General features: G+C 36.8%; 1 protein-coding gene across 1 annotated transcript; it reads left to right on the forward strand.

Annotated features, from left to right (window-relative positions):
- The first annotated feature begins 5,843 nt into the window (after positions 1 to 5,843).
- On the forward strand, positions 5,844 to 12,666 carry LOC124915739 (protein SMAX1-LIKE 4-like). Its single transcript, XM_047456502.1, has 7 exons — positions 5,844 to 7,304; positions 8,637 to 8,883; positions 8,975 to 10,411; positions 11,196 to 11,265; positions 11,328 to 11,482; positions 11,952 to 12,075; positions 12,566 to 12,666. The coding sequence occupies exons 1-7, from the start codon at positions 6,007 to 6,009 to the stop codon at positions 12,664 to 12,666; spliced, it is 3,432 nt and encodes a 1,143-aa protein (XP_047312458.1). The 5' UTR covers positions 5,844 to 6,006.
- Positions 12,667 to 13,744: the final 1,078 nt, after the last annotated feature.

The raw sequence follows: 13,744 nt of genomic DNA on the forward strand, positions 1-13,744 counted from the left end.
ACCAAGAAGTGTCGCAAGGAGATGCGAGACCGAGAGTAAAAAGAGAAAGTGAATCTCGTAGAAGCAAATTCTGAGGAAGATGAATGTCTGATTCTACGGATGGCACAAATTTGTACCACAACATCAGTTGACGACGACGTACAAGAGGTATTTTTAAATGAAAAAAAGTTGTACCCAGGGATACCACTAATGGCGTGTGGTTCTTGGACACCGGAGCAGTAGTCACATGACGGGTGACAAGAAGGAGTTCACAACGCTTAACAAAACTATTAAGAGTAAAGTATGGTTCGACAACAATTCTATGGTAAATATATGAGGAAAGGGCAGGGTGATGATTGAATGTCTCACTAGAGACCATCAGATTCTACCTGATGTGTTCTATATCCTAAACCTAAAGAGTAATCTCCTCTCACTTGGTCAACTTGACAAAAATGTCTACAAGATCATCATAAAAAATGGGGGTACTTTGCATCGTTAGTCACTCACAAAAAATTCTCGCTCGGGTTCAACGAACACGTAATCGACTTTACACGTTGAAACCGAATCTCATAACATCAGTAAGTCTATTGGTTCAAAAGGATGATATTGTGTGGTTGTGGCATGCACGCTTCGGTCATTTGCATTTCAATGCTCTTTGAAATATCTCTCTCAAGGGGTTAGTATGTGGTATTCTAAAAATTGGGCACATGGAAAAGTTATGTGATGGTTATACGCTCGGAAAAAAATACGGGACTTCATTTCTACAAATCACTACATATCAAGCACAAGGCCCGCTAGAGTTAGTTCACATCGATTTGTGTGGCCCGATCACAACAACAACTGGAGGTGGGAAACAATATATTTGGCTTGTAGTCGATGACTTTAGTTGATATATATGGCTTGAGGTGTTCAAAACAAAGGACGAAGTGTTGCGCTACTTCAAAATGATCAAAGCGACAATAGAGGCAAAACGTGAGTGCAAATTGATTGCATTCTGTTCTGACCGAGGAGGCGAGTTCAATTATGATGCAATTGTATAATTTTGCGAGGAGAACGACATTAAGCACAACACTTTAGATTCCTACTCACCACAAGAAAATGGCTTCATAGAGAGACGTAACTAGACAATAGTAGAGATGAGAATTTGTCTTATGAAGTCAATGAAAGTATCGGGCATGTTCTAAGTAGAGGTAGTAAATATAGTTATATATCTCCTAAACTGAGCATCAACAAGGAGTGTTGAAAGAATGACACCTTAAGAGACTTGCAACAAGTGGAAGTCTAAAGTACATCATTTGAGGACTTTCGGCTGCATAACACATGTGAAGAATCTCGGTCCATGCATTCACAATCTCGTGGATCGCTCGATGTCGAGAGTACTAGTAGGATAAGAAAAGGGAGCGAAATCCTATCGGGTGTATGATCCAGTAGGGAAGCAGTTATACGTGACTAGAGATGTTGTTTTTAAGGAACATTATGTTTGGAATTGGGAGATAGTTGATGGCTCATAGATGGAAACAACACTAGTTATATTCTTTATGATCTATCCCACAAAGACTAGTGTTTCGACGCCTGTATCTAGTGCACAAGAACTAGCGCCACAAAGTCGTGTGCCTAGTCCGAGGAAAAAACAGTCGGCCACACCGCCAACACATGATGACGCTCGCATCACTAACTTAGAATCTCAACGTTACCAACGGGTTGAAGACATCTACAATTCTACTAATGAGGTCATTAATGTCAAAGTAAATGGACTTTGTTTTTTGGCAGTGGAGGAGCCTAAAAGCGTGGACGAGGCACTTGCCAATGTGCCTTAGAAGGATGTCATGGAGGAAGAGATGAAGTCGATTCTTGAGAACAAGACGTGGGAGCTTGTGTCACTTCCAACTAGTCATTGAGCCATTGGGCTTAAATGGGTGTTCAAAGTTAAAAAGGACCCCGACGACAACATCGTGAAGCACGATGTGAGACTCGTTGTAAAAGGATATGCGCAGTGCCAAAGGGTGGATTTCGAGGAAATTTTTGCTCCAGTAGAAAGAATGGAAACAGTACATCTGTTACTCACACTCTCTGCATAAAACAAGTGGCAAGTACACCACATGGACATAAAGTTAGCATTCTTGAATGGTGATCTCGTAGAGGAGGTCTATGTAGAACAACCACAAGGGTTCATCAATTCCAAGAACGAACGTAAAGTTCTTAAACTACATAAGGCATCATACGGGCTTCGACAAGAACCACAAGCATGGTACTTAAAATTGGACGCTTCCCTTACTTCACTTAGTTTCACAAGAAACCCGCTCGAGCATGTCATTTATAGAAGAGGCGATGCTCAATCTTTCTTGTTGGTGGGTGTCTATGTGGATGACTTGAATATTATAGGCACAAGTGTACAAGACATCATCAAGTTTAAAATACAGATCTAGGAAATGTTTAAAATGAGCGACCTCGGTCTTATAAGTTTCTATTTGGGGATCGAAGTACATCAAAACGACGGTGAAATTACATTATGTCAAAAGGCATATGCTATGAAGACTTTGGAGAAAGCTGACATGTGTGACTGTAACTCGTGTCATATTCCAATGGAGCATCGGCTCTGTCTCAGAGAGAATGATGGGAGTACAGTTGTGAATGCAACAAGGTATCAAAGAGTAACCGATAGTCTTCACAACCTAGTATACACGCGACCTGATATTGCTCACGTTGTGGACATAGTTAGTCGATACATAGAGGCGTCAAGTTCTCAACATTGGGTTGTGATCAAGTAGATACTTCGTTACGTACGAGGTACGCTGGGTTATGGGTGTTATTATAAGTCAGGAGGAGGTGAAGCTACATTAATAGGCTACATTGATAGTGATCTCAATGGCGATGTTGATGACCACAAAAACACCTCTGGGATATTTTTCTTTATCAGAAGCAACATTTTGACTTGTACTTCGCATTAGCATAAGATTGTTGCTTTATCTTCATGCGAGGCCGAGTACATCGCAACGGCGATAGAGGCATGTCAAGGTGTCTGACTTAGTCGTCTTATCGGCGAGCTAGTTGGGTGTAAAGAGTTGAAATTCAAACTATTTATTGATAACAAGTCAGTCATTGCTCTCTACAAGAATTCAGTTCATCATGAGAGGAGTAAACACATTGACACGAAGTTTCATTACATCCAAGAGTGCATTGAAAAAAGCAAGATGAACATTGACCACGTTGGCATTGATGACCAACTAGCTGATATCCTAACAAAGACATTAGAGATAAACAAGTTCATCGAGATGCGTTTGAAGTTCTGTGTCAAGCAAGTTGAAGAAGTATAACGAGATTAAGAGGTTGATTTGTTGGATAATCTCGTTAAGCTCAATAAATAATGTCATAAATAATATGAACCCAAAATTTTTATCGTAGAAAATATGCTAAAACATATTTTGAGAATATGCTAAGAACATTCTCTTATTTAACTTTATTTAATTAGATTAGATTTTATTCCGTTATTTATTTATTTTTCAATTCAATGGGACTATAATTAGGCTATGCTTTAATCTTAATAATACACAATCAAAAATTTTTCTATTTTTTAAAATAAATTTGATCAACAAAGTTTTGTCTATTAATATTCACCACTGATGATTGAAGAGTTTCGACTTGAATTATTATGTTGGAAAATAATTAACAAATTGATCTACTTAGTGGCTTTTTTACACATGTCAGTAATTTGCTGTCTTAAAAGATTAACTATATATCTACTTAAAAGGTTTTTACACATGTCTAAAAGATAGTAATTGTGCTGTCTTAAAAGATTTAACTATTCATGAATTGAATACGTACTAATTAGCTTTTTGGTCTAAGAAAACAAAAGTTAAATAAGAATTATTCTAGCCAGACGAGAGTAGTAGATAAGAGAAGTCTTTCACATTCACAGTGGGTAGTTGGAAATGAAATGCCGATGGAGACAAAAGGTTCCCTTACTGCAGCACCCCCTCCCTCATCTCTTTATATTATCTAGGCACAAATTTGAAATTTGTGTGTGTGTGTGTGTGAGAGAGAGAAAGAGAGAGAAAGGTGAAAAAAAAGTGTCAATAATGCAACATAGGAGAGCAGACAGAGGGCTGCTTTTTGGGTACTTGGGGAATAAAACTGTGTCTCTCTAAGAGGATTGGCGTGAAGGGTTCCCACCTTCATTTAAATTACTTAATTAATACACATTTATTCACATACAACATATTTTAATTAACAACATATGTACTGATACGGTAAGAATTTTAAAAAGTAAAAGAAAATCCACTTGGCTTGTGTTTTTTTTAAAGCATAAAAACAAAATAAATCATTATAAATCATGCATGACTTGCAAAGAAAGGATTTTGGCAGTTTTTCTGTTCATATCGTATGTTCTTATGAGAACCCTTTTGTTTCTTAATATTGTTGTTGTTTTTATTATCTTTTGAAGTGATTATTATATTTTAAAATAAAATTATTAATATTATTTGCTACAAAAGAAAGTGTCAACCAAAACAATATTATTCAAAACGATTCGACATTAATTTGTAAATGCAAATCATTAATCTCATCAAAATAAGCCATCCATCTTGTCCAATTAATACATGATCTTTAATTAATACATTAAACCTCCACTCTAGCAAATCATTATTAATCACCACATATTTTAAATATCCATATCTACTCTCTCTCAGCTTTCTACTTTAGTACTTCATTTGAAATTCTGCTGGGGCCTTGTCTGTCGATTCAAAGGGATTGATGTGGGAAAAAAAAGTGGGTTTCTGAATTCTAAGGACCCACTTGAAGTTTTTTCTTAAATGAAATCCTTTTATTATGCATGAGAATAAACACATTGATCAGGAAATAAAGGTGAGTGTGGTAGCATTTTGCCTGCCCATTCTAAGAGCCAATTTGATGGAAGACTGTTTATTTTTTTCTTTTAAATAATCTTTTAATTGTTATTAAACTATTTTTGAGATGCATTGTGATTACCATGGACTAAATAGGCTGATGCATAAAGCCACTATCGGATTTAAATCTTTTCCCTTTTTCTTCTTTTTATGAGGACTGATCGAGGAGAGGAGCTTCATATATATATGTATATATAATTATTTCTCTTTAAAGTATGCATATGCACTTCATCATGAGATCTTTACTTCGAGACAACTAATTAAGTAGTTAACTATCAGCTGACTGCTATTTTGATTCAAATAATCCTATATGAGACTGGAATACTATGACAACGAGAAATAAACATTCTGAATTGTCTTGACTGCTTAGTTTAAGATTTTACTTTTAATAATAACACATTTTAATATTTGTTTTTCTTCAAATCTTTTCATCGATCACCTCTATGTTTGAAACCAATTTCTTCAATACACAAGTACAGAAATCCGAAACAAACAAACCCTGTTGAAACTAGTTTAATAATGATATATCATCACTAAAAATAACACAATAACTAACTGGCATCAATAAGAAGTGATTGATCAAACAGTTTGAATGATAGAGAGCTAGCACACTAATCATCTATCCATAAAGAGTTAAAGTCATAATCATCTCCTCATAAATAGTTAAGTCATCAACCGTACTACATGCTATCATGGCTATGCATACGTATTTACACCTACATCGGAGAGATAAAAAGAAAAGTGGGAGGAGAGAGGAATCAATGTCCTAGTAGAAGCTGGAAAAAGCAAATGGAATTAAACCAATAAAAGCATAAATTTTTGATAAATAAAAAAGCTAGTAAATTGAAAGAGAGAATGAAAAAAGCATTCAGTTTGTGGTTTCGGTGCGGTCAGTTCCCTTCTATATAGCCCCTCCAATACTATCTCTAAGCCCACAGAAGTTCAGACAACCATAACCAAACCCTATTTTAGCTTGGTAGGAGAGAGAAAGTGAGATAATAGCCAATAAGTTGTTGGGGGGTTGGGTTATAGATCAAAGAGAAAGAGAGGGGATAAGAAAGAAGCATATAGTTAGAAGAAAAAAAAGGAGGTCTTGGGGGGTGGGGGGGAATTGGTTAGACAAGTTATGCGCGTAGGAGCTTGCACGTTGCAGCAGACACTCACAACAGAGGCTGCTTCAGTATTGAAGCAGTCTCTGGGCCTCGCAAGGAGAAGGGGACACGCTCAAGTCACCCCTCTCCATGTGGCCGCCACTCTTCTCTCTTCGAGATCAAGTCTCTTGAGAAGAGCTTGCCTCAACTCAACTTCTAATTACTCTCCCCCAACTCCTCCTTATCATCATCATCATCAATACCATCCTCTTCAATGTCGAGCTCTCGAGCTTTGCTTCAACGTAGCCCTAAACCGACTTCCAACCGCACCGGGCCCTCTCCTCCACGGTCAACCGTCTCTCTCAAACGCTCTCATAGCCGCCCTCAAACGGGCACAGGCGCATCAGAGACGCGGCTCCATCGAACAAAACCAACATCAACTTCATCATCAGCAACAACTACCAAACCAGCAACAGCAACAGCAACAGCAACAACCGCTTTTAGCGATTAAGGTTGAACTCGAACAACTTGTTTTATCAATCTTGGATGACCCGAGTGTCAGTCGGGTTATGCGAGAGGCTGGTTTCTCGAGTACGGCAGTTAAGAACAGTTTGGAAGATACTTCTATCTTCCACTGCTATGGCACTACAACTCCGGGTGGAGTCTTTTCTTCCCCGTGCTCACCAACTCGAACCGATTCTTATCCGGGGAACTTTTGGCAGACCCAATTCGTGTTTCCACTTCAAAAGAAAACCCTTATCGCGGATAATAACTCCGAAGATTTGAAGTTGGTTTTGGAGGTTCTCTTGAGAAAGAAGAGGAAGAACACGGTCATCGTTGGAGACTCGGCACTGTTGATCGAAAGTCTTGTCGAACAACTAACTGAAAGAGTTGAGAGAGGAGATGTGCCTGAAGGGCTGAAACAAACACACTTGATCAAATTCCAATTCTCATCAGTTCCATTGATGTTCATGAAAAAGGAGGAAGTGGAACAAAACTTGGTAGACTTGAAAAGGAAGGTGGATTCTCTCCTTGAGTCAGAATCTGGTGTGATTGTCTACACTGGGGATCTGAAGTGGACAGTTGTAGACACGTCGTCAGAATCAGTTGGTCATGATCAATATTACAAACCAGTTGATCATTTGGTTGAAGAAATTGGGAGGATGGTTTATGAATATAGCAACTTAGGAAGAAGGGTTTGGTTAGTGGCTACAGCAAATTACAAGACGTACTTGAAGTGCCAGATGAGACAGCCTTCTCTTGAGCTTCAATGGACTCTTCAAGCTGTATCTGTTCCTTCTGGTGGTCTTGGATTATCTCTTCATGCTAACAGGTGAGAACCCCTATAGTTAATTAATGCACTAATATTCTCCATATCAAACATGTCTTTACTGACGTCATTACTTTTGAAAGTAATTAAACCACTTCATATAATTGATCATTTATGTGGACACACTTTAACCTAATTCTTTTGGTTTAGTTGTTTTTGGTTTACCATACCATTGACATATATGAATATTGTTCAAAGAAAATATTCGTATAATTTATATATAGTTCAAATATAATTTTGGTTAGAAATTTTGGTCCATTTCTTTCAATTTTCTTTTATGTTTTTGAAACTTTATTTTCCTGACTAAAAGAGTTTTGTTTGATGTAGTTTATTTGAATTTAATTATTTAAACTAGAAACTAATTAATATACTAACATTAAAATCAATAATGTGAAGGGTAAATTGGTAAAACCGGACCCCAAATAAATAGTTTATTTGAAAAAGAAGACCAGACAAGATTATTTGACTATAATCTGTGTATCTTTTTACACATTCACACATGGCCTAACTTTATAATAATAATAATATTGATTTTGTACTTATATTTGTTTATAAAAAGTATTACTAGCTAGATTTACCAATATATGCTAGCTAGCTAATTAAGTTTGTAACAATTATTTTTAGTGTAAAAAGAAAATTAAGAATCTTTTATAAAGATTAGGAGAGGTCTAGGTCTATTGGAGTGGGTGTAGGCTTTTATGGAGCCAAAGTACCTATAAGTGTAGAACCATTTCTAGTTAGATGATGTGCTTTCCTTGTTTGACGCTGAGCAACTCTCATGGCCTTCTTGAAGAAGGAGAAGAGGACCAATATGCCATGCCATGCCATGCCATGCCTACTGTCAAAAAGCAAAGCAAAGCTTTGTTCAGACAGATTTTGAATCCTCTCCCTCCCTCCCTCCCTCCCTCCTCCTGTTCTCTTTCCTGCTTTTGTCTGCTTATATTCTATTTATATACCCATCTGAGACATTTGCAGTCCCATTTCCCCCCACATACTTTAACCATTCTAGGAAATTTCTAAAAAGGTAATCTAATTCACGACAAAATTATTATCATGATTTTGAAATTTAAAAAAGTTTATTACATAAAAACAAATGAGAAAGTAGGAAAGGAAAATACTAGACATAAGAAGAGATATCCTAGACTTGTTCCAAAACAACAAAAAAAGGTATATATTTTGCAATCTGAAAAAGCCAAATTGGATAATTTATTAACCTTCTTCTATCACTTTACAGAAATCAACTTGAGAACTATCCTCACTAAGCTATATTAGCCATTGTTCTTCATTCCCCTCCGATTTAATTTGCACTATTAATCATATCATATTAATTTGCAGTTTGTCACAAAACCCATGTGAGATGTTTGAAGCCAAGCCATTGATGAGAAAAGAGGAAGAAGACAAGATGAATTCCTGTGTGGAATGCACATCTTGTTATGAAAGAGAAGCTGCTGCATTTCTCAAATCTGGACAGCTGAAGTCTCCCCCCTCCATCTTCTCCAGCACCAGCTCAAACGACATGAAAAATGATTCTACTCAATTGCCATGCTGGCTAAAATCGCTCCAACCCGATTCACAACATAAGGTACAAATGAGACTATATATATATATTGTTATTGTTATAAATATAAATCAATTATTAATTTTACTTTTATGTTACTTTTCGTTGTTTGAAGGATGTACTGGCGGAATTGAGGCGGAAATGGAATAGATTTTGTGACAGTTTCCATCCAGGAAGGAATTCCCAGAATTATATAACAGGGAAATGCAATTCCAACTCATTGACATATAACCCATGTTGGCCTGATCAGAAAAAAGTTCACCAGGATTCGAATTCTATAAGTTTCGCTCATTCACCACCATCGAGGCTAAATCAAACCGCGGCTTCATTTCCCCGGTTCAGACGCCAGCAGTCGTGTCACATTGAGTTTAATTTCAGCAATTCGGATGCACGCACATTGGATTTTCTCAAGGATACTACTAAGGATGCTAATATCACACTTGCCCTTGGGAATCACTGCTCCTTAGAGACAGAGATGATCAAGAAACTGCAAGAAAACGTGCCATGGCAAAAGGAAACTGTTTCTTCTATAGTTAAAGTCCTGAACAAAACCAATTTGGCGAATATGGATGCTTGGTTCTTGATTGAGGGAAACGATTCGGTTGGAAAGAGGAGACTGGCAATGGCGATTTCAGAATCGGTTTTGGGATCACCTGAGTTGCTTCTGGAAATGAACATGAGAGACAGAGATAAGAGGAACAATTGGTATGAAACACTTAATGGGGCGTTGAGGAATCAACCAAAGATAGTGGCTTTAGTCGAAAATGTGGAATTTGCAGATGCTCATTTCCAGAAGTTTCTTGCTGATTGCTACGAAACAGGGGAATTTGGTGAACTGAATAGGGGTCAAGTAATTTTCATCCTTACAAAAGAAGATCAATCAAGCTCTAAAGACGATTACGAGAAAAACAGGGATTCTGTAATTCAGATGCGTTTTGAATTCAACGACAAGGGTCCCAACTTGGGGACACCAAACTCGAATAGCAAGAGGAAATTTGAATGGGAGAATGATCAGAACGAGGCCAAAAGTCCTAGAATGATCATCAAGAAGGGACTCAACTCCAATATACTTGATCTTAACATGAGAGCGAAAGAGGAAGAAGATGATGAAAGTGAGGAATTCAGCAGCCCGAATTCGAGTAACTTGACCCAAGAGGCAACAAATGATCCTCAAGGGTTCTCTGTCCCTGTCAAGAATAGGTTTGTGTTTGACCGTAATCCTTCTGAAGAATTACTTGCTTTGGAGATGTACATTTCAATGATGAGAGGATCATTTGAGGAGGTCCAAAGGGACCAAGGGCGGAGTTGTCTTTTCAGTGTAGAAGAGAGGCTAGTAGAGGAAATTGTGTTTGGTTCAGGGACATTTACCAACAGTCTGTTTGAAAAATGGCTGATAGAGGTATTTAAAACAAGTTTGGAAAAAATCAAAATTGGGGGGAAAGAGGGGATAGGTGTTAGGCTCTGTTTGGATGGGGGTAAAGGAGGGGGGGATTGTGGGGGTGGGGGTCGGAATAATGGGTTTTTGGGTTCAAATCTGCCCAAGAAAATACAAGTTTCCTTCTTAGGTTGAGGTGGGGGGATTCACTTGTAAATGGGAAATGACTATTGTTTAGTTGCTAATGTTCTTTTATTAGAATGCTATCTTTTTCTTCTTATACTTTATGTCCTGCTTATTATTATTAATTTAGTTTTTCTAATTATCAGAATTTTCTATTAGAAATGTGTTAAACCTCATCTTTTTAAAAAAATATTAAATTGAATTTTAAAATTTTTAATCTCACAAACAAATTTTGAAGAGCCAATATTCAATTTAATTCTATGAAAATTCAAAACAATTTCATTATTAAAAAAAATCTTCAATTAAGTTTATGAATTACATAAGTAACTATTCAAAAATAATAAAGTTGAAGTTTAACCAAAAAAAAATTATTAACAATATATCCAATAAATAAAAGGAAAAAAAAAATGTAAACGATCTCAAATGTTGTATGTTATGTCTATTAATGCTTAAGATGTTGAAAATAAAATTAATTAATTGAAAATTAGACGTTATTATCTTTTATTTAATAGGTGTATTAATTAGAATAAAAGTTCTAGTTAGAATTAGACGTTATTATCTTTTATTTAATTGGGGTTTAATTAGAATTAATTCTAACCGTTTAAGAGTTTTTTTCTAATATAATTAGAGTAGTTTTATTTGCAAAAAGAAGATGAACTGAAATAAAATATCTTTCCCTTTTTTTAATCTTATCTTGAGTTTATGAGTGAATACGTCGATTTTCCACTAACGTTTCCAACAAAGTGGTATTAGAGCAAGAATGTCTTTGATGTTCTAGTATCCGCGTCTTACGAAAGACAACTATGATAGTTGGTCTATCCGAGTAAAGACGTTACTCAATTCTCAAGGTGCGTGGGAAATCGTAAATAGTGGGATTGTAAAAACTGATGAGGATGCGACGTTGGCCCAGATTCAAGCGTTCTAGAAGAACAAAAAGAAGGATCAACACGCCCTTTCTATAATCCACCAGTGTCTGATGATGTTGCTTTTGAGAAAGTAGCAAATGCCTCGACGTCCAAGGAGGCATGGGAAATTCTAGAAAATTCCCACAAAGGAGTTGTCAAGGTAAAAAAGGTGCGACTTTAGATTTTTTGTGGAGAGTTTGAAGCTCTTCATCAGAAAGCATCGGAGTCTATTTCAGACTATTTCACGCGGATCTTATCTATCGTCAACCAGATGAAGCGAAATGGTGAAAGCATAAAAGACATTCGAGTAATCGAGAAAATTTAACGTTCTCTACATCAAATATTTGATCATGTAGTGGTTGCAATCGAAGAGAATAGATATTTGGAGAAACTCTCAATTGATGAATTAAATGGATCGTTACGGGTGCACGAGAAACGGATGAACAAACATAGGAAGGAGCCTTTTGAGCAAGTGCTTTTAATCAATCATTCGTTTGGAAAAAAAGGGAGCGTAATTCATCGAGGCCACGGTCGAGGTCGAGGTTATTCTCGTGCTGGCGATCGAGAACGTGGAAGAAATTCAGATATCGAGAGAGCGAATAGTGAAAAACTTTGAGGAAATCCAATAGGTAGAGGAAGAGAAAGAGGACGCGAACGAGGACAAAGAAGTGACGGATACAAGAAAGGATACGAAAAGGCACGCGTTGAGTGCTACAATTGTCACAAATTGGGTCATTATGCTCGTGTTTACTGGTATGCCGAGGATGCGAAAGTAAAAGTCAATCTCACAAAAGAAAAAGAAATAGAGGAGTCAACGTTGTTATTAGCGCTAAATCAAGAAATTATTGGAGGAGAAAGTCAATGGTAACTTGACAACGGTGCGAGTAACCACATGTGTGGCGACAAGTTGAAATTCGTTGAGATTGAGAAAAAGGCAACCAGAAATATCACGTTGAGAGATGCTTCAAAAGTCCAGATTGAAGGCAAATGTACTATTTTGATTCGGTTGAAGGATGGTACACATAAAATTTATTTCCAATGTGTATTATATACGTCCCTAAATTAAAAAGCAATATTTTGAGTTTGGGAAAACTCATAGAAAAAGGTTACCAAATTTTAATGAAGGATCATAATCTTTGGCTACGAGACGGAAGCGTTAACTTAATAACGAATGATGAGACTATCCAAGAACTATATGAGAATACGTAAGTAATGAATGATGTTTCTATGTTTTGTCTTTTAGCCGAAACAATGCATTTGAGTTTTGAAGAGGCTAGTAAAGAGAAGAAATGGAGACAAGCTATGGAAGAGGAAATTCGAGCCATTGAAAGAAAGAATATATAGAAACTCACCTCACTTTCAGCGGGTCAGAAGTCCATTGGTGGCAAGTGGATATTCAAAGAGAAAAATAATGCAAAAGCTGTTGTCGAAAAATATAAAGCGAGATTAGTCGTCAAAGGGTATGCACAATGACATAGAGTCTATGATGAAGTATTTTCTCCAGTTGCTTGTCTAGAAACAATCAGATTTTTTGTTTCACTGGTGGCCTAAAAAAATTGGAAAATATTCCAATTGGACGTGAAGTCAGCATTTTTAACAGTTCCCTTGAGGAGGATGTTTTTGTGGAGCAATCAAAAGGCTATGTGATGAAAGGACAAGAAGGAAAGGTATTAAAGTTGAAGAGGGCTTTGTACAGTCTCAAACAAGCACCTCGAGCATGGTATAGTCGAATTGATGCTTATTTTCGTGAGAAATGATTTGAAAGATGTCCACATGAATATGCAATTTATGTGAAAATGGATAAAAATGGAGATTGTTTATTCGTTTGCCTCTACGTGGATGATCTTATTTTCCTTGGAAATAATCCGAGTTTCTTTGAAGATTTCAAGAATGATATGGCCCGAGAATTTGAGATGACAGATATTTGCTTAATGTCATTTTATCTCGGATTAGAAGTGCTTCAATCGAATGATGGAATTTTTATTGGGCAACAAACATATGTGAAGGAAGTTCTGGAAAAATTCAATATGTTGAATAGGAAACTAGTGGCTACCCCTATAGAGGTTGGAGCTAAATTGAGCAAGAACGAAACAGGAGGAAATGTGGATCCAACACTGTTCAAAAGTCTCGTTGATGTTTAAGGTATTTGACATGTACTCGGTCATATATTCTTTTTAGTGTTGGAATTATTAGTCGATACATGGAGGTGCCCACGACGGAACACATGAAGACGGAAAAGAGGATCTTTAGATATTTGAAAGGTACGATTGATTTTGGACGACTTTATTCACTGTCTAAGGAATTTCAATTTGATGGATATTCTGATAGTGATTTTGCCGGAGAAATAGAAGATCGGAAGGGCACAACTGAATTTGTGTTTTTTATGGGGTCTAATATAATCTCATAGAGTTCGAAGAAACAA

The sequence above is a fragment of the Impatiens glandulifera genome, chromosome 9, assembly GCF_907164915.1.
Source record: "Impatiens glandulifera chromosome 9, dImpGla2.1, whole genome shotgun sequence".
NCBI classification, from domain to species: domain Eukaryota; kingdom Viridiplantae; phylum Streptophyta; class Magnoliopsida; order Ericales; family Balsaminaceae; genus Impatiens; species Impatiens glandulifera.

What these genes read in the sequence shown, in the direction of transcription:
- LOC124915739 (XM_047456502.1), top strand. Translation starts at nt 6,007, where the DNA reads ATGCGCGTAGGAGCTTGCACGTTGCAGCAGACACTCACAACAGAGGCT. An exon ending in GACGTTACTCAATTCTCAAG is followed by an intron (nt 11,266 to 11,327) that starts GTGCGTGGGAAA and finishes ACGTTGGCCCAG; the next exon opens with ATTCAAGCGTTCTAGAAGAA. An exon ending in CATTATGCTCGTGTTTACTG is followed by an intron (nt 12,076 to 12,565) that starts GTATGCCGAGGA and finishes TTTGTCTTTTAG; the next exon opens with CCGAAACAATGCATTTGAGT.